Source organism: Arvicola amphibius, chromosome 3 (assembly GCF_903992535.2).
Source record: "Arvicola amphibius chromosome 3, mArvAmp1.2, whole genome shotgun sequence".
NCBI classification, from domain to species: Eukaryota; Metazoa; Chordata; class Mammalia; order Rodentia; family Cricetidae; genus Arvicola; species Arvicola amphibius.
The window spans coordinates 187,339,716-187,361,963 of record NC_052049.1 but is presented as its reverse complement, the minus strand read 5'-3'; the positions used below and the strand labels follow the sequence as shown (position 1 = coordinate 187,361,963).

General features: G+C 51.5%; 3 protein-coding genes and 1 long non-coding RNA gene across 7 annotated transcripts in view; 2 read left to right on the top strand and 2 right to left on the bottom strand.

The window, feature by feature from the left end:
* The window catches only part of Krbox1 (KRAB box domain containing 1), a 23,649-nt gene extending 21,691 nt beyond the window's left edge, over nucleotides 1–1,958 (bottom strand). For both annotated transcript variants that reach the window (XM_038324359.1, XM_042054807.1), the window contains exon 1: nucleotides 1,697–1,958. The gene's annotated coding sequence lies outside the window, so the exon portion shown is untranslated. The remainder of the gene's footprint in view (nucleotides 1–1,696) is intronic.
* The window catches only part of LOC119810742, a 24,435-nt gene extending 2,616 nt beyond the window's left edge, over nucleotides 1–21,819 (top strand). The window contains exons 2-3 of the long non-coding RNA XR_005284791.1: nucleotides 5,807–7,547; nucleotides 19,751–21,819. This is a non-coding gene — a long non-coding RNA (uncharacterized LOC119810742). The remainder of the gene's footprint in view (nucleotides 1–5,806; nucleotides 7,548–19,750) is intronic.
* Nucleotides 1,932–3,984, top strand: LOC119810738 (7-alpha-hydroxycholest-4-en-3-one 12-alpha-hydroxylase). Its single transcript, XM_038324355.1, has one exon. The coding sequence runs from the start codon at nucleotides 2,067–2,069 to the stop codon at nucleotides 3,582–3,584; it is 1,518 nt and encodes a 505-aa protein (XP_038180283.1). The 5' UTR covers nucleotides 1,932–2,066; the 3' UTR covers nucleotides 3,585–3,984.
* Ackr2 (atypical chemokine receptor 2) lies at nucleotides 10,352–22,248 on the bottom strand. Of its 3 annotated transcripts, XM_038324356.1 has the most exons (3): nucleotides 22,121–22,240; nucleotides 19,544–19,651; nucleotides 10,352–12,960 (listed from the first exon to the last, which is right to left on the bottom strand). In XM_038324356.1, the coding sequence occupies exon 3, from the start codon at nucleotides 12,948–12,950 to the stop codon at nucleotides 11,805–11,807; it is 1,146 nt and encodes a 381-aa protein (XP_038180284.1). In that variant the 5' UTR covers nucleotides 12,951–12,960; nucleotides 19,544–19,651; nucleotides 22,121–22,240; the 3' UTR covers nucleotides 10,352–11,804. The 3 variants fall into 3 exon arrangements, with proteins under 3 accessions (XP_038180284.1, XP_038180285.1, XP_038180286.1); XM_038324357.1 differs by lacking the exon at nucleotides 19,544–19,651 and having other exon boundaries at nucleotides 22,121–22,248; XM_038324358.1 differs by lacking the exons at nucleotides 19,544–19,651; nucleotides 22,121–22,240 and adding an exon at nucleotides 14,690–14,893.

Sequence of the window (22,248 nt, the reverse complement as noted above, 5' to 3'; positions counted from 1 at the left end):
TGTGTGTTGTTATTTCAGGGCATAAACTAGCCAGGCGGCTGGGAGCCAGGCAGGAATGCAGCCCGCCGCACCTCACTACACACACATACACACCACACACACATATATATCACACACACCACACTACACACACATACACACCACACACATCACAACACATTTCATATACATACACACACACCACACCACATACACAAACACATCACACTAATATACATACCATACACACATCACAACATATTTCACACACCACACACACACACACATCTCTCACACAACACACACTCCACAACACAAACACATCACACACACTCCACACACCACACACCACACACACACACACACACACACACACACTTTTGACTGGCTAAAAGAGGCTGATCCAGGAAGGAGAGGGTACATGGATGAAGGCAAGGATGCAAAGTGGTGCTCCATGCGTTAAAAGTGCAGGACACATTTCAGCTTGATGTGCTTGACTCTATGACTCCACCTCAAGCCCTGGAAACGGGACGGTCTTAAGTACGTTCTATGACCGCAATCACCAAGGGCTTCCTGGAGGCAGAGAGTGATGGTTCCTGCTCCTTGCTAGGGAGAACTCAAGGCAGAAGATAACACGGCATATGGACCCATGGTCTGAGAAACCGAAGTCCTTGTTCATGGGTTAGGAAGTTAGAGAATAGTTCAGAGAGCCACATATTCTGTTATACACCAGAAAGCACACATCCAGTTGAACTGCCTGGGCGTGGAGAACAGTAATGTTGCAGGTTCAGAGACAAATGGTCTTGGGGTTTGTTGGCCCCTAAGTCGGGATGCATTACCCACAGAGTGCACAAGCAGACAGACCCCTTCTTTGCTCTGTTCCTGTAAAGACTTCGGCTCTCCTCAGGCGTCACCTAGGATGGGCACACTGACTGTTCACTCTGCATGCCTGTGTACCTTCGTAACAAGCCGGGCTCATGAGTGCATGCCTGTGATCCCAGCAATGCAGAGATAGAGACAGAAGGATCCTGGGAGCTCAGTGGCCAGCCAGTGCAGTCAACAAGCTCCAAGTTCAGGGAGAGATCCCGCCTCAAAATATAAGTTACAGGGGCTGGAGAAGTGGCTCATCAGTTAAAAGCATTTTCTGCTTTTCCAGAGAACCCAAAGTCAGTTCCCAGCACCCATATCAGGCTCACAGACATGTGTTACTCCAGTTCAAGACAATCCAGTTCTTCTAGCTTCCTGCACTCACACACACATAATCTAAAAACAATAAAAATAAATATTGGACATGGGAAGGCAGCTCAGAGGTTAAGAACACCGACTGCTCTTACAGAGAACTCAGGTCCTGTTCCCAGAACCCACATGCTGGCTCACAACCATCTGAAATTCCAGTTCCAGAAAATCCAATGCTTTTTCTTTTTTTGGCTTCCACCAGCACCAGGCATGTATGTGGTAGACACACATATAAACAGGCAAGCATGCATATACATGAATAAAAATAAAGTAATATAAAGTAATATTTAAATAAGAAAGAGAGAGCCAATGTGGCAAATTTAAAACTAAGGTGAAGCTACAGCAGAGGAAAATACCAATGTCAACCATGTTACCCCCACATGCACAAAATAAAAAAATTGTAAGATACCGATGTCGACCATGCACCTCTCATACACACAAAATAAACTTAAAAATGGTTTAAGATGAAGGAGACACATACATTTAGTAGAAGAGCTAGAAAACAAACTGGTGTGTGAGTGACCGAGAGTGTGAGCATCCGCGGGGTGGGCTCGAGGCAACCGTGCAGACAGCATGTCGGGTCTGAGCGCCACACGGAACCTATGGCCACAGTCTTTCTCATCAGCCCCAGGCTCTGCCGTGTCACGTGTGAGGCTGGAATACCGTCTTCTCCCAGGTGCCAGATAACCAGGAGCTATTTACCACACATTTCACAGCACAGAGCAAGGTCCAAGGGTGATGGACCTTGGCCTTCCCAACTTCCGAAGGCCACATAAAGCAATTCCAGCGCCCGAGAGCTGACGAGTGTTGCGTAGGTGAGACTGCGTGCAGAGCTCAGCTGGAGTCTGGCCATGGTGCTGTGTAGTCCGCTGCTCGGAGCCCTGCTCACCGTCGTCGTGGGCTGCCTGTGTCTGCTCAAGCTGCTCAGGCACCGCGGACCCTGGGAGCCACCTCTGGACAAGGGTCTCGTGCCCTGGCTGGGCCATGCCGTGGCTTTCCGGAAGAACATGTACGAATTCTTGAGGGGGATGCGGGCCAAGCACGGAGATGTGTTCACGGTGCTGCTCGGAGGCCAGTACATCACCTTTGTCATGGACCCCCTGTCCTTTGGCCCCATCATTAAGGACACACAGAGAACACTGGACTTCAAAGAGTTCGCAAAGGAACTGGTGCTGAAGGTGTTTGGGTACCGGGCCGTGGATGGGGACCACCGGATCATACACTCCGCCAGTACTAAGCATCTGATGGGACAAGGCTTGGAGGACCTCAACAAGGCCATGCTGGACTGTCTGTCCTTGGTGATGCTGGGGCCCAAAGGCCCGAGTCTGGAAGCCAGCTCCTGGCACGAAGATGGCCTTTTTCGCTTCTGCTATAGCGCCCTGTTCAAGGCTGGCTTCCTGAGCCTGTTTGGCTGCACCAAGGACAAGGCGCAGGATCTGCTTGAGTCCGAGGAGCTGTTCACCAAGTTCCGCAGGTTTGACTTGCTTTTCCCCAGGTTTGTCTACTCCCTCCTGGGGCCCCGGGAGTGGGTAGAAGTGGGCCAACTCCAGCGTCTTTTCCACCAGAGACTCTCTGTGGAACAAAACCTGGAGAAAGACGGCATAAGTAACTGGTTAGGCTGCATGCTTCAGTTTTTGAGGGAGCAGGGAATGGATTCATCCATGCAGGACAAATTCAACTTCATGATGCTCTGGGCCTCCCAGGGGAACACGGGGCCAGCCTGTTTCTGGGCCCTCATGTTCTTGCTGAAGCATCAGGACGCCATGAAGGCCGTACAAGAGGAAGCCACCCGGGTCCTGGGTGAGGGCAGGTTGGAAGGCAGAAAGTCCTTTTCCTTAACACTGGGTGCCCTGAAGAACATGCCAGTGCTGGACAGTGTGATAGAGGAGACCCTGCGGCTGGGCACCTCCCCCACCCTCCTTAGGATGGTGCAGAAGGACTACGTCCTAAAGATGGACAGTGGGCAAGAGTACCAGATCCGCCGTGGAGATAAGGTGGCTCTCTTCCCCTACCTCTCGGTGCACATGGACCCCGACATCCACCCTGAGCCCACAGTCTTCAAGTACAATCGCTTCCTCAACCCTGACGGCACCCGGAAAGTGGACTTCTACAAGTCAGGCAAGAAGATCCACCATTACAGCATGCCTTGGGGCTCAGGCGTCTCCATCTGCCCTGGCAGGTTCTTTGCCCTCAGCGAGATAAAGATCTTTGTCCTACTAATGGTTATGTACTTTGACTTCAAGCTGGTGGACCCCGATGTGCCTGTGCCCCCTTTACACCCGAGGCGCTGGGGCTTTGGCACCTCACAGCCCAGCTATGAGGTACGATTCTGCTACCGCCTGAAGCCCACGCATGCAGTGAGCTCGTGAGCCTGACCACACCCTGTAGTCCAGAGTGGCGCCAAACAGCCCTCCTCCTGGCTCTGTGGCATCCCTGCCACTCCCTAGGATCTTTGCTGTCTTGCCTCCTAGACATCTTATAGGTTGTCATGCTCCGTGAAAGATGCTGTCTCCCCAGGGGTTTTCGCCAGACCCTCCTCTCAGGAAAAGCACCCACAGACAGCTCAATCTCAATCTGCAGCAGGTGTCTCATCCTGGAGGACAAACTGAGCTCGCACGAGTAAGCAGCATCTGGCGAATGCTGCCTCAAACCCTCCTACCCGCTCTATTCGGTGCCTGTTCTCCGCACCCTGGAGGGGTTGTTCAATGGTGTCGAGCCATGTGTGTAATTATTCCTAATAAACCGGCTAAGAGAAAGCAAAGGGTTGAAGTTGAGGCTTGTTTTCTGGTCTGTATCTCTTAGCCCAGAGTTTACAAAGAACTAGAACTTAAACAATTTCAAAGAAACTCATCGGGTGCTTTGCGTTGGTGGGGTCATGTCAGCAAACTCGTGGGTGCTTTTGAAAGTGGACTAGCCAGTTTAAGGGCTCTGGAGCCAGGCGTGGAGAATGGCCACATGGGATACAGGAGCCACTCGAGGTTCCATTTGACTTTCTCTTCTCTGCATCGTCCCCTCGTGGCTCCCAGAACACCGCTGAGCTGGCTTTCTCCACCTCCATGTCTTCTGTCTCCCTGTCAGATCCCACAGCCCCTCGGATATGCTCGGCTCGGGCTGTGTGGAACTCGCCGTCCATCCCACGCTCTGGTGACCGGCTTCCTTCCCTACTCCCCTGCCTCTCTGCTCAGATCTGTCCTTCACCCACGACCCGGAGCAGACACCAAACACCTCCTCCCTCGCAGGGATCAGGCCCAGTTCCGTCTGCTCAAGCCCTGTAGTGCCTCAGAAACCTCACATTCTACCCACCTCTGCTGCCGTTCTAGGCCTGTAGCCTCTGCCTGTTTCCACACCAGACCTGACGCTCCCACCCTTGGTTCACACAGCCATCTGAAACTCTTTTCAAAGAGCATCTCTGGCTGCCACCATTCATCTCCTTGGCTCTCTGTCACCTCTACACACCTGTCGTCTGGGTTGCTTCATTTCTACCAGATTTTTGCAGTGGGGCTGTCCCTAAGGCAAAGTTGTAGAGTTGCCTGCAAACCCAGTACCAGCTACTCCTTTTTCCACCTCCATCTTCCCATCCCAGACACAACTTTGGGCCCCTTAGGCTTCCCTGATATTGCTTATCCATCCCAGTACACCTAGGCTAGACCATTGCTGTCACTGTCTTGGTTTCCTCTTCCTGCTCCTGGTCCAGATTCAAGCCCATCAGGGATTTGTCCTTGGAGGTCCTGAGGGGGGAAGCTGGTGAGAGGTATGGGGGTGAAGGAAGGGACACAGCACTGCTGGACTGGGCCAGTGTGACTAGCCATACCCTTGGGTCTCCTCTGACGGGACTGTCTTCGTTAGTCCTCACGGAGGGCACCCAGGACCCCCAGAACCAAGGACTGAGCTCATCAGAGTCTGGTGACGTGTCCATTCAGCTATGCCTGCCATCTCTAAACACGCATCATGTTGTAGAAACTTGATTTCCAGCTTGGGCAAATTTACTCTGTAGTCAAACATTTCCTGCCCTTGCATGACCTTAGCATCCTGGTAACCTTAGGGCCAGACACACTTCCTCAGTGTTGCCACCAGAGCTGTGCTGGCTGGTAGCGGGGCCTGACTGGGATTAGGGCAGGCTGGGGAGCAACGGTAGATAGACAGAGGATCCTGGAAAAGGTGGGTCCAGGCAGCAAAGACAGCCTCGCCACGGCAGGGCCCAGGCAGAGAGGCTTTCCTAACGCTGCTCTGTATCCTTTCCGCCTGCCTATCTGCCCTGAGCACTGCTGTGACAGTAGGCACAGTATGCAGAGGTTCAAGCTGGGGCAAGATGTCTCCAGCTAGTGTGCAACCCTGCACCAAGACCTGCCTTTCTTGAATGATGAAGTCAGTCTGATAGAGCCCCTACCTGTCCACTTCCACAAGGCAGGGAACACAGGGAGAGGAGATGGTCAGGGACATGGGGTGCAAAACCGAGAGTCATAACGGTGAGCTTACCAGTGGCTCCCATCCAGCCAGCCTGTGTTCAGTTCAGTGGGCAGGAGAAGGGGGCAATCTTTGCCACCTTGCCAGGCCCTCATTGCCGTGATTTCTCTCTTTTCACATATTCGAGGGACAAGAAACAGGAGTCTGGCCTGCGAGTCCCCTGCATCAGGGCCAGAAGCTCTCAGTTGCAAGTGGCCTGGGCAGCTCCACAGAAAACTCTCCCCCTGCAGAGAGTGGCCCTCGAGAGCCCAGAAAGTTACGTGAAGGACCAAGACAATCACTGGCCAGGTCTGAGGTGATCAGAGGCACTCTGTTCCACATGCGGGGTCTCCCAGAAATCTTGGCTATGCAGGAGAATTTAATGCCTGTCTGCTTGCATGGGTAGCCCTGGGGCACCTGTGGTTCTGGGTCCCCTCCGTGAGGACTGATGGGAACAACCCTGTCAGAAGAGACCCAAGGGTACACCTAGTCATTCTGGCCCAGCTCCATCGTGTGTCCCTTCCTTCCCCTCAGGGCCTCCAAGGGAAGAGCAGCAAATGGATTCTCTCTGGAGACAGCTTACAATAGAATAAGACCAGAGAGGCCTTTCCAGCTGTCTATGGAGGCACACACAAGGGACCCAGCACTCAGGAGTCTGAGGCAGGAGGATTCGTGTTCAGAGGCAGCCTAGACTTTCTGGTAAGAGCTTGTCACTCCAAAAATTCACAAAGCCAAGACAACATAAAGTAAAAACAACTCTCCTGTGGTGGTTTTGGGCACCTGGGAGGGAAAAGACTTTCCCCCACATAGTTACTGTTGTGAACTCTCCAGTCTCACAGCACAGTGCCAAGAGACCAGAGCTTAGCTGTGGGCAGTCACTCCTGCCCTCTCCTTGAGCCAGCACAGAGAGTAGAGTTCTCCTCACCCCCAAGCCTAGTGGTCAGGTGCATACAGAGGCATCCCGAGACTGTTGGCTAAGGCTGGGTGGTGCCACAGGGAGCCAGGCATGGCAGGCCTGGTAAAGACAGAGCAGGGAGCAGAGCAATGTTCAGGCTTGGAAGTAGGTAGGGGTGAGAGGAGAGGCTCTGCCTTGGCCTGGGCTGTAAGGACTGGTGAGCTGCTGCACTGGTCCCTATAACCATAAGCAGGAGTGTCCACGGCCAGTCAGGGCTCTGCTGACTATCAGTCTCTTTCCCAGGAAGTGCACACCCACTCATACACAGACAACGAATGCACACCCACTTGTTCACAGGCAATCAGTGCACACTCACTCGTACACAACCAGTGCACACCCACGCATACACAATCAGTACACATCCATGGTTACACAATCAGTGCACATCCATGCATACAAACAACCAGTGCATAACCACACATACACAGACAATCAGTGCACACCCATGTGTACAATCAGCACACACCCACACCCACACAGACAATTGGGAGCAGTTAGAAAGCCTGCGGACACATACCAGATACACATTCATAGTAGATCCACATCCACAGCTGTATGTATTGTACGCGGCCCACACAACACACTGTCAGGGACAGACACGTGTACATGGATGTCCTAGACAGATACACACATGTCACCAAGGCTGGTAACAAGGCCCCTGAACTCCTTCACATGGCATACTGTGTCCCATCTCATCTGCGCATCTGGGGCACAAAGTCGGGCACTTGGGAGACCTTGGTCCTGTCACCATAACTTGGGTTGCATCTCATCAGTCTGCCTGACACGCGTGGTCTCAGGAATTCTAATACCCTTCCTCCATGTTCTCAGACAAATCAGCCACAGATAAAGAACTGAGGGAGCCTGGAGTCCCCTCCAGACATAAAGAATCTGGGGCCTCAGGCAGACAGACCCGACGACATCAGCGTTGAGAGAGGTGGGTACGGGAAACACGTAGAACAAAAAAAAAAAAAAAAAAAAAAAAAAAAAAAAACAAAAAAAACACTAAAGGTAAGTCAGGCACATGGAGGAACTGGGCATGCACATGTGTGTGCATGTGTATGTGACTGTATGTTCAAATGCATAGGTGTGTGTACATGTGTGTGCATGTGAGTGTTGCAGGGAGCACACGGTTACGAAGTGTGCAGAGAAAAAAGCTAGGTGGGACATTGTCTTCCTGTTCATTTCTCCATTCACCAATCATTCATTCAAAAGAAAACCTTAGTTAAAAAAAATCAAAAATAAGAGGAAAGAGGGAAGGAGGTAGAGGAAGAGGAGAAGGAAGGAAGAAGGGTGGGAGGGAGGGAGGGAAAGAAAATGAAGAGGGGAAGTAGAGATCCCGTTCCGGCTATTTTCAGTTTGACAGGACGTAGAATCTAACTTGTAGGCATGTGTGGAATTCATAGATTGGCTGAGCAGGAAGGTGAGGTAAGAAGGCTGCCCTGACTGCGGGTGGCACCATCCTGTGACCAGGGTAGCAATGAGCACCAGGGTCCATCTCTCTCTGCCTTCTGACTGTGGGTGCCATGTGACTTCCCCTACGAGGGACTGTACCTCAAACTGTGAACCCAAGTAAACCCTTGATGGAGGACTCTCATTGGTTAATAAAGAAACTGCCTTGGCTTTTTGATAGGGCAGGATTTAGATAGGTGGTCTCCATCAAACCCATCCTTCCTTAAGCCGCTTTGTCTTCGCGAGAAAATGAATGAATGTGCCCCCCTGAAGTACTCTGTGAGCATCTGCTATATGCCATGCCCTGGTAGCAGCGTGTGGGATGAAGACATTACAAATGAGCACCTCCGCTGTTTGGGAACGCAGCCACCCACCATTCTGCCCTCCACTTCACTTACCTAGGGTTCCTTTCCTGTGCCTGCTGCACTTTATCTTCATTGTGCTGTAAGGGGTGAGCCAGCTGTGAGGGGTTCTGTGAGGTTGGGGAAGCCTTGGGCACTGAAGGCTCCCTGGAGAAGGGTGAGGAGCACGCACTGGGTGGCAGGGAGCATGCTAATAACAAAGCCACAGGGACCCACACTGGGGGCGGGGAGGATGGGGCTGCCGGCAGGTGTTAAGGTGAAGCCAGCACTGGGGAATTGTCTGCTCACTTCACTTCTTGACAACCAGACCTCACACCCTCCCCATTTCAGTTTCATGCTCTATCCAGTATGTCCCGATTGCCTATGTCCCACTGACTTTGCCTAGGTCACATGTTGGTCCCCAAAGAATCACGTGACCATGAAGATCTAAAATTGTAATTGCTCTATGTGTTAGTCAGTTTCCTGTCACCACATCAAAGGACCCAAGGTCATCAATGACCAAAGAGAAAAGATTTGGGCTCAGGGTCAGGAGGCTGTAGTCTTGTAGCCCCAGATACATCGCTTTGGGATGCACACGGTTGGGCTAGATGGCAATGCACGGTATGAGCACACGCTCAACTTCTAAGTCTCAAAGGGAGACAGTGGTGAGGGTAAAGGTTCAGGCTCCAGCGTTTCCTTCAAGGGCCTGCTCGGAGGCCCCTCCTTCTGGAGGTTTCTCCACTACTCAGCAGTAACAAATGGGACCAAACCGTTAACATGGGAAACTGAACAGTCTAAGACTCCATCCGGAGCACAGGGCAGGGCAACTTCCCCCAGAGCAGGTAGGATTAGCTTGGGAGATGAGGGAAAACACGTGTGACCAGAAGCAAACTTTATTACAGAAGGGAGCAGGGCAGACGAGAGCCGCACGGAGTGGCGGGTGTTCAGGAAACCGAGGAGCTGGAGGGTGAAGATGCTGGGACGCAGCAGAGAAAGCGCTGGCCTTGTGATAAAGAGCAACAGTCGAGGAAGCACCTGCCACACAGGGACCAGAACCTGAGTCCAATCCCCAGAGCCTGTGTCAAAAAGCCAGGCTTGGTGCATATAGCAGTGCAGCCTCGGGGAAGGGGGAGACAGGGGTCTGCCTTGACCAGGGAAGAGACCGTCTCAAAAAACAAAGGTGGATGTATGTACTGACACATACCTATTCATTGCTCACATGCACACCCACTCACACACGCACATGCCTGTGCACGTACACACAAGTCCTGGCCTTCATGCCAAGCAATATTGCTGTAGTTATGGGCTCATCCTGTGTAGATTGACAGGGTTCTCTGTGACCTTTCCATACATGTGTATGTCATGCTTTGTCCATGACATACATGCGTCATGCCTTCCTCCCTCTGCTCCTACTTCCTACTCTCTTGTCTTAGTTTCCATGGAATAGAAGAAATACGTGATACTCCTTTAAGCCTGGCTTACGATACTTCACTCAACCAGAACACTACCATTTTCCGGCTTCTCCCCCTCATCTCCGTCAAGGCTGGGTAAAATACCCTACAGTGTGTTTATGGTGTGTTTTCCACATCTGTTTATTAGTTGCTGAACAACTATACTGATTCCCATCCTGGCTATTGTTGAAAATGGCATGATAAACACGGTGCACGGTTGTCTCCGGAGTTCGCCGACTTCACTTCCTTCAGGGACACTCAGGGGTTTTATTGATGGATCATTAGCAGTTTTCAGTTTTTTAACCAACAAACTCCTGCCCGCGGCGATGGTACCAGTTTACCCAGCGGCAGTCACTAAGGGTCCATCTTCCCTGTGTCCCACCAGAATCCATGGTTCTGCTGTCTTGTAACTTCTCTGGGAACACTGTCTGACCTGGGAGAGGTAGACCTGCTGCATCGTTCTGATTTGCGATTCCATGACAGACAAGGGTGCAGAGTGGCTTTCATGTGTTTATTGAGCATCTTTTCTTTCGAGAAATGCCTGTTCAGATAGCTCACCCATATTTTTTTATTGGATTATTTGACCTTGTCAATTTCTCAGCCCCCTGTGCAGTCTGGATATTGGCCCCATTTAGGTAAAAGTAGGCTGGGTTAAATAGACGGGTGAAGCCGCCTTTTTTTCCTGACCATTGCCCCTGTGCCTTGGAGACTATAATGCCATGCAACTTCATGCAATCAGTTCCTGCCTGTGTTTCTTGGGGTAGTGGAACTTTGCTCAGAAAGTCCTTGCCTCTGATGATGTCTTGGTTGTTTCCCTGTGCTTATCCCTCAGATCAAAGCTTTAGGTCTACCGAGTCTTTGATCCATTTTTAGCTGCTCTCGTACGGGATGAGAGATAGGATCTTGTTTTAATCTCCCACATGTGTACACCCAGTTTTCCCAGCAGGATGTGTTGAGGGGCTGCCTTCTCCCCAGCAGGTCTTTCAGAAAGTTCAGAGAAAGCCTTGAACTTGACTGACAGACCCCAGAAAGACTGAAGGTCCCGAGATCAGGCCCGAGCTGGGACGGTTCCTGCCTTTCTCCTGGCAGAGGGGCCCCTGCTGTGCTGTTCTCCGAGTGGGGCACCTCCAGTGCCTTCAGACGACAGCTCTGGAACTAATGTCAAGGGCAGGAAGGTGTAGACCCCTCTGAGTTACACAGGAAAGGTCCCCAGTGGGTAGAGTGCCTGTGGCTCTTCCCAAAAATGCCGCAGAGAAAGAACTCGTCACCCACACTCCACAGACACCTCCTTCCGTGGCACGGGTTTGAGTGCAGCTGTGACCACGCAGTAAGAGCCTTCCTCCGCAGCTCTGCGGGGTGGTGGGCTTAAGGCAGTAACGAGTGGACGCCACAAACGGGAAAAGTCCGTTGACTGGCTGTAAGTGGTCAGGGCAGATGCAAACGGTCTAGAGCATCGGGGATGCAGACAGGGCATGAAGTAGGGTGAGCATGGGGCCCCTCACCAACATGGTGAAATCTGAACCATGACCCCAAGAACAAAGGAATGAGCCATCGCTCCCCAAGGGTAAGACTGTCCAGGCAGGTGGCATAGCTGAACCCTCCCTACTGGGATGAGCCTGGAATGCTCCGGAAACACAAGGGGAGACTAGGGAGCCCTGCACCCAGAACTAGGGAGCATGGCAGAGATGAGATCATAGGCTGGTCACAAAGCCCTTGAAGCCCGAGTAGAATGACCTTACTGGCTGCTGGGGGCCCAGGAAGCCACAGAAGCAAAGATCATGGAGACTATAGCAGTGAATCAGCAGACAGCATGGGGTCCTGGGAGCCGGAGGAAGAGGCAACTGTGAGCAAGGACAGCTAGTGGCTGAGAACCACCAGGCCAAGCAGTGCGGTCATGCGAGGCCCTGAGAGGGAGCGGTGTTCTTTCTAGAATGGCATGGCCACTCAGGCCTAATCAGTCCCCGTATGCCCCTTGCTAAGGGAGTCATCAGCCTGCCTCTCTCCCAGGTCATTCATGCTGACCACATCTTCTTGGGCAGTAACCCTGCTGCTCTCCGAATGGCTAGATGGCAGGGCCTGGGCAGGGCCAGGGTCCCGGTGCCATCTCAGCACGGCAGCCAGGAAAGCTTTCAGATACTGCCGGAAGCGGCAGCTGGAAAAGGCGTAGAGGATGGGCGTGAAGCAGCAGTGGAAGAAGGCCAGGCTCTCCGTCACCTGCATCGCGTAGTCCAGAGAGTGGCTGATCTGGCAGTTCCCGAAGACGTGCAGGTCCAAGAGCGAGTGCAGAAACACGGTGAGGTTGTACGGGAACCAGAGCAGGAAAAAAGCTACCACCAGGGCTGCGGCCATCCTCAGAGCCCGGCCCTGGCCTGGCGGCCTCAGCCTGACCAAAACACAGCCAATGCGGGAATAGAAAAAGACCATGGCCAAGAGTGGCAAGAGAAACCCCAGCAGGTTCTGCTGGAAGCGCAGGTAGAGCTTCCAAACGGTCGCATGCCCGCCAAAATCCGCATAACAGTGCCACACGCCCTCTGAGGTCTGGTGGACCTTGACAAAGACCATCTCTGGGACAGAGATGGCCAGGGCCGTGGTCCACACTGCGGCAATGAGGAGCAGGTTCCTGAACCGGGTCTGCGGTCTGTGGAGAGGCTGAGCATGAACGATCTCCAGGTATTTGTTCAGGCTCACGCAAGTGATAAAGAAGATGCCGCTGTAAAAGTTAATCGTGTAGAGAACGCTCACCACCTTGCACATGAAACTGCCAAAAACCCAATGCCAGACCACAGAGATGGCCCAGAAGGGCATCGTCACTACAAAGAAGAGGTTGGAGATGCCCATGTTCAGCAGGTAGAGCTCCATCATCCTTCTTCGCGGTGTGTAGCGGAGAAGTACCACCAGGAGGAGGAGGTTCCCAGCTAAGCCCAGCACAAAGATCAGGCTGTAGATGACCGGCAGAAAGACTCTCCCAAAGGACAGGACTTCATCCTTTCTGCAGACCAAGACAGTCACGTCGTCCAGGTAATCATAGTCGTAGATGGAGCTGCTGTTCTCAGAGCTGGTGGTGGTGAGAGGCAGGGGTGATGCTTTGGTGGGCATGGCTGAAGTTCTGCAGGAAACAAAAAGCCATAGTGAGAGCCTGGGGAAAGCATTCGCTGGGCAGGCAGATGCCCAGACCCACATGAAGCCAGAGGCACATCTATAATCCCAGAACTCCTACAAAGAGACGGGAGACAGAGACGAAAGCCTCAGCAGCTCAAAGGCCAGTTAGCCTGGGGTACACGACCACAGAGAAGACCGAGACATGCGTTTGTCCTCCAACATATCCACTGGCCTGCCCGTACTCACACACATGAACATGTAAACACGCGCAAAGAGTAAAGAGAGAAACCTAAACTATGAACCACTGTGTCCCCTCAATCCCTGAGCCCAAATAACACACCTTCCTTAAGCTGATACTCTCCCGAGGCTGTGGCTAAATACATGAACAGCAACCCGAGGTGGTGCCCCCCTCAACGTGCACAGCACAAGTTGGGGTGACATGCAGATAGACACTGTATCTCACTGAGCAGGTTAAGGGGAGCATTGTCTAACCAGGGCTATCACTTCCCCAGAGGTTTTAATACGTGGGTTCAGTACTGGCAGCATGTGAACACAGAATAGCCAGAATCTGGCGGTTGTCAATAGTCTGCGGGGTGGCATGGTTGGTATATATTAGCCTGGAAATTTCTAGTACATGTGCCCAGGAGAGTAGCAAATGCCGAAGTGATTTCCAGAATGCTCTAGTATGAGAACTGGACATCCACCCCACTCACAGTGACTCGCTGAGTCCAGAACCAGAAGAGGGTCATCAACTCAGACCAGCACCTCCAAGTTTGGCTCCAGAGACAGCAAGTCTGCTGACTAGGCAGAGACTTCAAGTCCAAAGCAAGGTTGGCTTATACAGCCAGCTCCAGGCCACCCAGGACTACATAGGGTTTAGTTTAGAAACACAGATTTTAAAAAAAAAAATGTTGGTAGCCCACTGACTGCTGTCTCCTCTGTTCCCCTCTTCATTGTGACACAGGGAAAGACAACACAAGAGGCTCTTCCATCTTGTATTCTTGCAGACACCATTTTAGGCTTGACTGGAATTCGATCTCCTTAGTGGAGAATGCCATAGAAGAATTGCCTAAGTATATTCCAGAACTCGGAGGTCAAGATGCCCCAGCTAAAATAGCTTGTTAAACTGTCTTCCTATGCAGAAGCCCCTCCCTCCAGCTAACTGCTTATCAACTGCTTACTGGAGTGGAGCGCCCCTACCCCTACCCCTGCCCTGCCCTGCCCTGCCCTGACCTGCCCGGCTGCATCTGCCAAGTGAGAAGCCAGGGTGTTGGTTTTGCCTTCGAAAACCCCTTGATTTGCACACTTGGTGCTACATGTAGGTTCCAAATGCCTGAGTGTAGACCTAGTCAGGTGGAATAAAGACTTTCAATTGGCTATAAACTTTGTTGGGGCAGCCATCTCTGGGAGACTCCCCATTACACCACCACAGACTAAGATCCTGACTGTGTAACCCCTCAGCAGATTTGTAACTTTGTATCAATCTCGTCAACAAATTAATGCCCGCTAGCTGGTCCATAGGGACCCGGACTCATGTCTATTCCAGGCATATTGGTTTCCAGGGCTTCTGGCCCGGAGCTGTAACCTGGATTCCTTCTCTGCATGCCTTGCAGCGCAGGTGTCTTTTGAGCAAATCCCCTGAACCGTATTAAAGCTTAGACGGAGTATGGATTGCTCAACCGTGCTGTCTGCTGGGGTAGCTGGCAGCAGCTGGGCTTGGCTGCACTCTGGCTTACCTCCTGCTTGCAGCGTCTGGTCTCTGAGCCCAGCCAGAGCGCTGGTGTTAGTTTCAAATTGGTGCCTCCTCTTTTCTGCTCCCTTTCCAGTTCCCCTGCTGTCTGGCTTCCTCTCTTCTTAGAATTCTTTCTCCTTGTTGCTCTGGCTCGTCTCTTGCAGAGTTGTGGGAAGCGGTGTGTCTCTGCTTCTCTAATGAGAATCTGCCTTCGAGGTTTAAAAATACCCACAGCACACATGATGCTCTGCAGTCAGTGTACCATGCAGAGGCTCCCTAGCACCTCTTCCGCTGCTGACTACATCCTCACCCCATCCAGCCTCTTCCACACCAGTGATTGCTCATCTCTCAACTCTGTGAGGCCTGCGTTTCCCACACACATACATCTGGTGGTTCGATGTACAGTTACTTTGAGAATCTGCATGCTAAATGCCATGGCGGTGGGGCATTTTTCCTGGGCCTTCGGGCCAAGCACAGAATGCGTGGTGACTGCACTCATTTACATCCCTCCAAGGGCTTGTGAGCCTCTTTTCTCTGCACCCCAGCCAGCAAGGTTATTGTTTTGTATTTTGTGTTTTGTTTATGTTTTTATGTAGCCCTGGCTGGCCTGGAATTGGCTGTGTAGACTAGGCTCACTTGATCCGACTCTCACCTCTGCCTCCCTGCTTTCTCTCTTTCGTGTTAGTCATTCTTGCTGGTGTGGTGTGATCCGACCACAGGGGTTGGACTCACATTTCCCTGAAGGTTACTAATGTTAACTTTGGGGGAGTGTGGTTAGGGTGTACTATTGACCACTATGTGTCTCCTTTTGAGAAACATCTTCACCCTCTCTTGTCTTTTGTTTGTTTTGTTCTGTTTGCTTTGATTTGTTTTGGTTTTGAACTTGCCTTGCAGCAGAGGCTGACCTTGAACTCCTGATCCTCCTGCCTGCGTCTCCCAAGCACTGAGACTGCAGGCCTGTACTATTATGCCTAGCTAATCATTTGTTCATTTTAAAATCAGATAATTTGGGAAAGGGTAATGGCTTAAGGTCCTTATATACTCCTGGTATTAACCCCTTGTCAAATGAATAATTCATATTTTTTGCTGCCCTGTAGGCTCCCTCATCATTCTGCTGAGTCTCTCCTCTGCACAGTTTGATAAAGTCCATTTCCCCCACCCCAGCCTCTAGTTTCAGTCTGTGCTTTTGCAGTCTTGTCTAGAAAACCTTCACGCACACCTATGTACTGCTATGTACTGAAGCATGAGAATAGGATGAATCATACGTGGGTGAACATGAGAATAGCATGAACCATAGGGTGGGTGAAGTGAACTTAAAATTGTGCTCAATTCTGTGCTGAGTTACAGAAAAAGAGAGGCGGGGGCAGGTACAGAGACAGAAAAAGTGGAGGGTATTTAGGGTGATCTGCCTGACATCTGTCAGTCATCCCTTTGATCACCTAATGTGGCTTATCTAACTAGCGAAGTGGGCATCCCCTTCCTTAAACTACACACACAAACACACACAACACACACACACACACACAACACACACACAACACACACACACACAACACACACACACAACACACACACACACACACACACTGCCTGCCGTGTATCCGTCTTGAAGCTGCAAGCTTAGACAAAGAGGATGACCTTCCTTCATAGCAGAAGATGCCTCTTTGATCAAGAATATAGGACTAACTTCACTCCCTGTTAAAACCCAAGGGGAGGGCCTTTAAGTCCAACACATTGCATAGCTCACCAGTGGGGAGGGGCTTTGGGAGAGAGGGGGAGGGAGACAACAACAGATATGCATTCGCGGTCCAGCGGGAGTTATGCGGGGGGGGGGGGGGGGGGGGGGCACTACAGAGGAGTCTATGGGCTGGCGCTGCTAATGAGCCATGAGGCGCGAAATACACATCAGTCCCTCCTAAACATCATCTGTATTTTGTTTCCTGTTTTCCAGATCCACTAGGGTGAGCGTCTCATGTGCTCAGTGGCAGCTTGCACTCGTATTTATTTATGCCTTTAGTGGGTGGGAATCTCATTCCATAAGAAGCTGGGGGATGGTAGTGATCCCCCTGCCTCGCTTCTCAAGTGCTAGAGTGCCAGCACGCACCGCCATAACTCGGTTTTTGTAAGGAGGCTTATGTGGTATGGGTTTTACCTTTTTCATGTATGCTGTAATGTTTTCCCCAGTTCTTTCTGGTAGAATTTTTTTATTATTTTTATAAGAATTTTGAAAGCGCGGCTGGCTCGAGAAACCCAAGTGGGACTCTGAGCATACATGAGTTTGGAAGGAATGGACTGGGTGGGGACATCACCCCTCCCGTGGAACGCTGGAGACTCCCTCTCTGTCAGCCTCTGCCCCACCCTTGGGCTCCTATCTAATAGCATGGGGACCAGATGCTGGGCAAGCATAAACATGTCTGGGAAGTCTTCCCTAGGACCCAGCTCATTTCCTGACTAGCCTCAGAGGTGGCTCTGTGCCCCCCCTTGAGGGCTCCTGATCCTCTCCTGTGCATATGGCTTCTCCTGGCTCCCAGTGCCTCCCATTCCTGGGCTGGCATCAGGAGCTGAGTTGAGGAGGGTACAGGTGAAGAGAACACTTCTGAGGCTCAGGGCTTCCCAATCAGGATGCCAATAACTGCACCGTCACTGTTCTCTGCATCTCTGCACCTTCTGCCCTGGCCTTGATCTGATTTCTCAAAGACCCTGACTTTTGCTTTAGCAAACATGCAACCTAACAGATGTTGAGATCAAAGTCAGGGACAGCAGCTCTACTTGGGCCTGAGCCACTTGTGAAGGTCTCCCCCCCTTGAGGATTCTGGGAAGCTCTCCAGGTTCTCTGAAGTAATAGGCCTCTCCCAACACTTCCATCCACACTACCCGACTGATTCAGCAACTATGTCCTTGTACACTGCGTGGACGGCACGTGCCACCCTGGCCACTGTGCAGTCCTGTAACTCACAAGAACGAGCGTGAGCACTGGTCTTCTTTATCCCCTTACATTCACTGACTTCTCCATCAAAACCTTGAATCCTTGAGCAGAATGAGTCGTTCCCTTCTTGGGGTAAGTTTGTGGATACTAAAGGAGACTCTGCAAGGAAAACTTTGGGGTATCCAGAGAATCACTTAAGGACGTCCAGTCAGAGGGCTGACAAGATCAGGTTCCGCTAAGCTCACCTCTCATAAAGCTAGGGATGCAGAGGCACACGAATTTATCTGTGGGACGTAAGGTTGTTATATCCATGCTGGGATGTAGCTGAGCTGTTGGCGCCCTTGCTTTCCCGGGACGCAGGTTTGACTCTCAGCGCTGTATGGCTGTGGTGCACCTCCAATCCCTGAACTCAGGAGGTTTAAAAGTGGGAGGATCACAAGTTCAGGATCATCCTCAGGCACACAGAAAGTTCAAGATGAGACTGAGGTACATTAAACCCTGTCTCAAATAAAATAGGACAGAATAAAATAAAACCTCCAAAAACAAAAGCAAAAAGCACAGCTCCATCCATGTGGCATGTGGCCTTGTGGGCAGCACCACTTTCAGGGACAAGTGGCTTTGTGAGCCATGGCATGTGACCTAAGCATGCCTGGAACTTCCTTCCAGGATGCTCAAAGGCTGCTCCAGTGACTTCCATGTCCCAGAGTGTTGAAAGAGAGAGCTGCTTGTTCATCCCGGCCACCCAGAACTGAAATAATCACACAGAAACTGTATTATTTAAATCACTGCTTGGCCCATTAGCTCTAACTTTTCATTGGCTAACTCTTACATCTTAATTTAAATCACTTTTATTAATCTTTATATCGCCACGTGGCAGTGGTTTACCAGCAAAGATTTGACTCTGACGGCTCCATGGCGTCTCTCTCTGACTCCACCCTTCTTTCTCCAAGCATCCAGTCCAGTCCTCCCTGCCTACCTAAACTCTGCTCTATCAAAAGGCCAAGGCAGTTTCTTTCTTCATTAAGGTAATCACAGCACACAGAGGGGACTCCCACATCACCAGAGGAGGCATGATGAGATAACACCCAACTCCCAAAGCTGTGGATGAGCTGGTGGACTGAAAACTCAAGGGGGAGTCCCCCTTTCAACGGACAAACTTAAGTTTGAAGGACATGGCTCCTTCAATGGAGCTTCCAGCTGAGCAACGCAGGCCAGAAAAAATGTGGACAATCGAGCCGGCCCCTGCAGCTGTGCAGCTGGCACATAGCCTTGGCAGGCAGTCTGAGAGCTCTTGCACAGTAACCATCACTGTGGTCAGTGGTGGGAGCACTGAGTATGGCAAATGCCACCGTGGGGGTTTCACCAAGCTTGGATACCCCGCACTAAACTCAAGTTGCCTATTCAACCTTTATCCAACTCACAGATCCAAACTCCAAGATCTGAGATCCAGAGCTGCTAACAGGCATCCCTCCTTCCACTGCCCCGGGTCTGGGCCAAGAGCTCTTTTTTGGTTTGTTTGTTTGGTTAGTTGGTTGGTTTTGGTTTTGGATTTTCAAGGCAGGGTTTCTCTGTAGCTTTGAAGTCTGTTCTGGAGCTTGCTCTGATCTGGAACTCACTGAGATCCACCTGCCTTTGCCTCCCAAGTGCTCGGATTAAAGGCATGCGTCACCACGGCCAGGTACTTGGCCAAGGGCTCTAAAGAACGATGCCAAGTGGGTAGTTCGCCCAAGAGGCTGACCTCCATCCATTCCAGCAGAGTGTGCTATGGATGGTGCAACCCCAAAAAAATGTGCAAACCGCTCAAACAAACAAGACGAGCTGACCTCACAGGCTCCGCAGCTAGTGGAATGTAAAAGCAGCCGATCTGGCCACTTCTAGTGGACAGTGCCTTACCCCTCCCTGCAGCACCCCTGCCCAGTCCCCAGCACTCACTGGGGTACTCCTGGCCAGCCTTCCTTCACCTTCCAGATACAGAGCTGGCTTCTCCCAAGGCTGGGGGCTCCAAGGGTGACGGCCGTCTCCGGACTCCTCGGTTCAGGACTGGCATCGGAACAAAATGATGGCAGTTTAAATGGTGTGGCCGCCTCTTCTCCTCCCTCTCTTTGCTCATTTTTTCCTTTCTGATTTTATTTCCTCCAGGCACAGTTCAGGCCAATTTCATCCCTGATGCCTCAGGATCCTGTGATCCGGAACACGGCCAGCGCAGAACCTCAGGCTATCCGACCCTCCCCGGGGGAGACTCCCTGGTTGTTTTGGGGAACTACTCTTGCTCAGCTTCTGATGGCCCCTCTATCCCCTCAGCCCAGAGTTGTGGCATTCTCGATATCCCTGGCCCAACAGTAGCTAGAGACATCGAGTCAGCCCCGGCCACTAGATGCAGGGACATCCTCCATCCCCAGAATAGCTACACAGATAGGTCGTGCCAGGCACCAGAAGCCTGTCTCTGGGGAGCTATGGGTAGTACTGGCTCTCTCCTTCCTCCCTCCATCACGAGTTTGGGAAACCATCAGTTATTAAATCCTAGCTGCATGTGTAGCAACACCCTATAATTACACAGTGCTTACTGCAGGCCAGGGTCTGTTCTCGGGACTTCTCACGTTCGTTCATTCATTCTGTCTCTGGAACAGTACTACAGTGGTTGTCTCTATGCTCCGTTCCCTTAACTTTGTTTGTTGAGACCGTCATTCACAGCGTGAGCTGGCCTCAGCCTTGCTATCCTCTTTCTGCACGCTGGGCACTGGATTACACTTTCTGCACTACACTAACCGCTCCTTTTTTTTAACATTTTTTCTTTCTCTCTCTTTTTTATTTTATGTATGTCAATAATTTGCCTAGATAGATGGATGTACACTTCATGTGTGTCTGGTGGCCATGAAGGCCATAAGAGAGTGTCAGATCCCCTGGAACTGGAGTTACAGAGTTAGGAGCCACCCCTTGGGTTCTGGGAACTGAACCTGGGACATCTGGGAAAGCCTTTGACCGCTGAGCCATCTCTCCTGCCCCAACATGCTATTTTTCTTGATAACTAAAATAACATGTGTCCAGGGCTGGGGAAAGTCTGTAAAATGTTAGCCTTGCAAGCCTGGGGACCTGAATTAGGTCCCCAGCACTCATGTAGAAAGCTGGGCTTGGTAGCATGCCATCTGTAACTCCTGTTCTGAGGAAGAAGAGGCAGGATGGCCCTGGGACATACTGGCTAGCCAGACAACCCTAATCAGTGGGCTCCAGACCAGTGAAAGGCCCTGTCTCAAAAAAAACAAACAAAAACAATAACAAACAGACAAATGACCCCTAAGGAACAATACCCAGTGCCAGTGCCAGACGTGGTGGTATATGCCTTTAACCCAGCACTTAGGCGGCAGAGGCAGGTGGATCTCTGAGGTCAAGGCCAGCCTGGTCTACAGAGTAAGTTCCAAGAGAGCCAAAGCTACACTAAGAAACCTTGTCTCAAAAAAACTAAAAACAAAACAAAAACAAAAACAACACCGAAGGTCAAGCTCCAACCTTCACAGCCACGTGGCACACACAAATAAGTATAATGTCTTATGTAAAACGTGCTATATAAACATGAGAAAAGTCAGACATGATGCAAAGTTTCTCCAAACCCCTCCCTGGAAGATATGACTTTCAGGTCAGGTCGGTCGGTCGGTCTGTCTGTCTTCCTGCCCAGAACCCTGTCTGCAGCCACAGCTGGTCTAGAAGGAACCGCTTAACCAGTCCCCCACCCCCTCCACACACACACACCAAGCTCCCAGCTCCCCAGGCTGCCTGGGAGACTGCATTCCTCAGGGTTTCCTAGCTTCCTGGGAACGTCTGGGGTGCTGATAACCAAAGGAAGCAGCCACCCTCCCAGAGCAGCCCTCCGTGGGAAAGCAGGCCCTCTCCGGCCCCAGCCTCTCCCCTGCTTTTTTTAAACCTGTTTTTTTTTTTTTTTAACCTCCCCCGTTGTCATTTTGCTGAATTACCTCCACCACCCCTAAAGACAGAAAGCAGATCCGTTCACTTTCCAGAGACTGGGGAACCCCTGGGTGGTCACTGAACCTCTATAAGCCAAAGGGACCACTGGGCTGTGCAAGCCTCTGACCTTCTGTTTAAACCTAAGCTTCACGTCAGGACCTCAAAGATGAGCTTGGGGAGGAGGTCACTGGGCCCCCTTTTTGTCCCTCTTTCAGTGTGGCCACGTTGAATAAATCTCTCTCTGCTTTTTATTACTGTCTTTCTAACTGGCATACTGGGAAACGGTAGCTGGGTCTGCCTTAGACCGAATGTCAGGGCCCAGGCTCTGACCCTAAGTCCAGCAAAACAAGTGGATCTCGTGGTGGGTGGATCTCAGCCCTGAGAGAGAGGAATCCCCCCATCTGAGGCTCAACCCTCAGAATCCACAATGTGGGGTCCCAAGGAAGAGGGGAAGAGCTCCATGCCTCCCTCTCCCCGGAGCCGGGTCCAGGCTACCAAGACCACTACAGCCGCAGAGTAAGCAGCTCCACCCTCCCCCGAGGTCTGCCAGACCTGATTGCCTGGGGACATCCACCGGAGTCTGAGAGGGCCCCCGTGGCTGTGGCTGCTCCCTCTTCCTCAGGGACACGCAGAGTGAGTGTGAATCTCCGGACACATATCCTGGTTTCCTGGGGCTGGGG

Bases quoted from the DNA above. Each gene is read 5' to 3' on its own strand.
- LOC119810738 (XM_038324355.1), top strand. From the start codon at position 2,067: ATGGTGCTGTGTAGTCCGCTGCTCGGAGCCCTGCTCACCGTCGTCGTG.
- Ackr2 (XM_038324357.1), bottom strand. From the start codon at position 12,950: ATGCCCACCAAAGCATCACCCCTGCCTCTCACCACCACCAGCTCTGAG.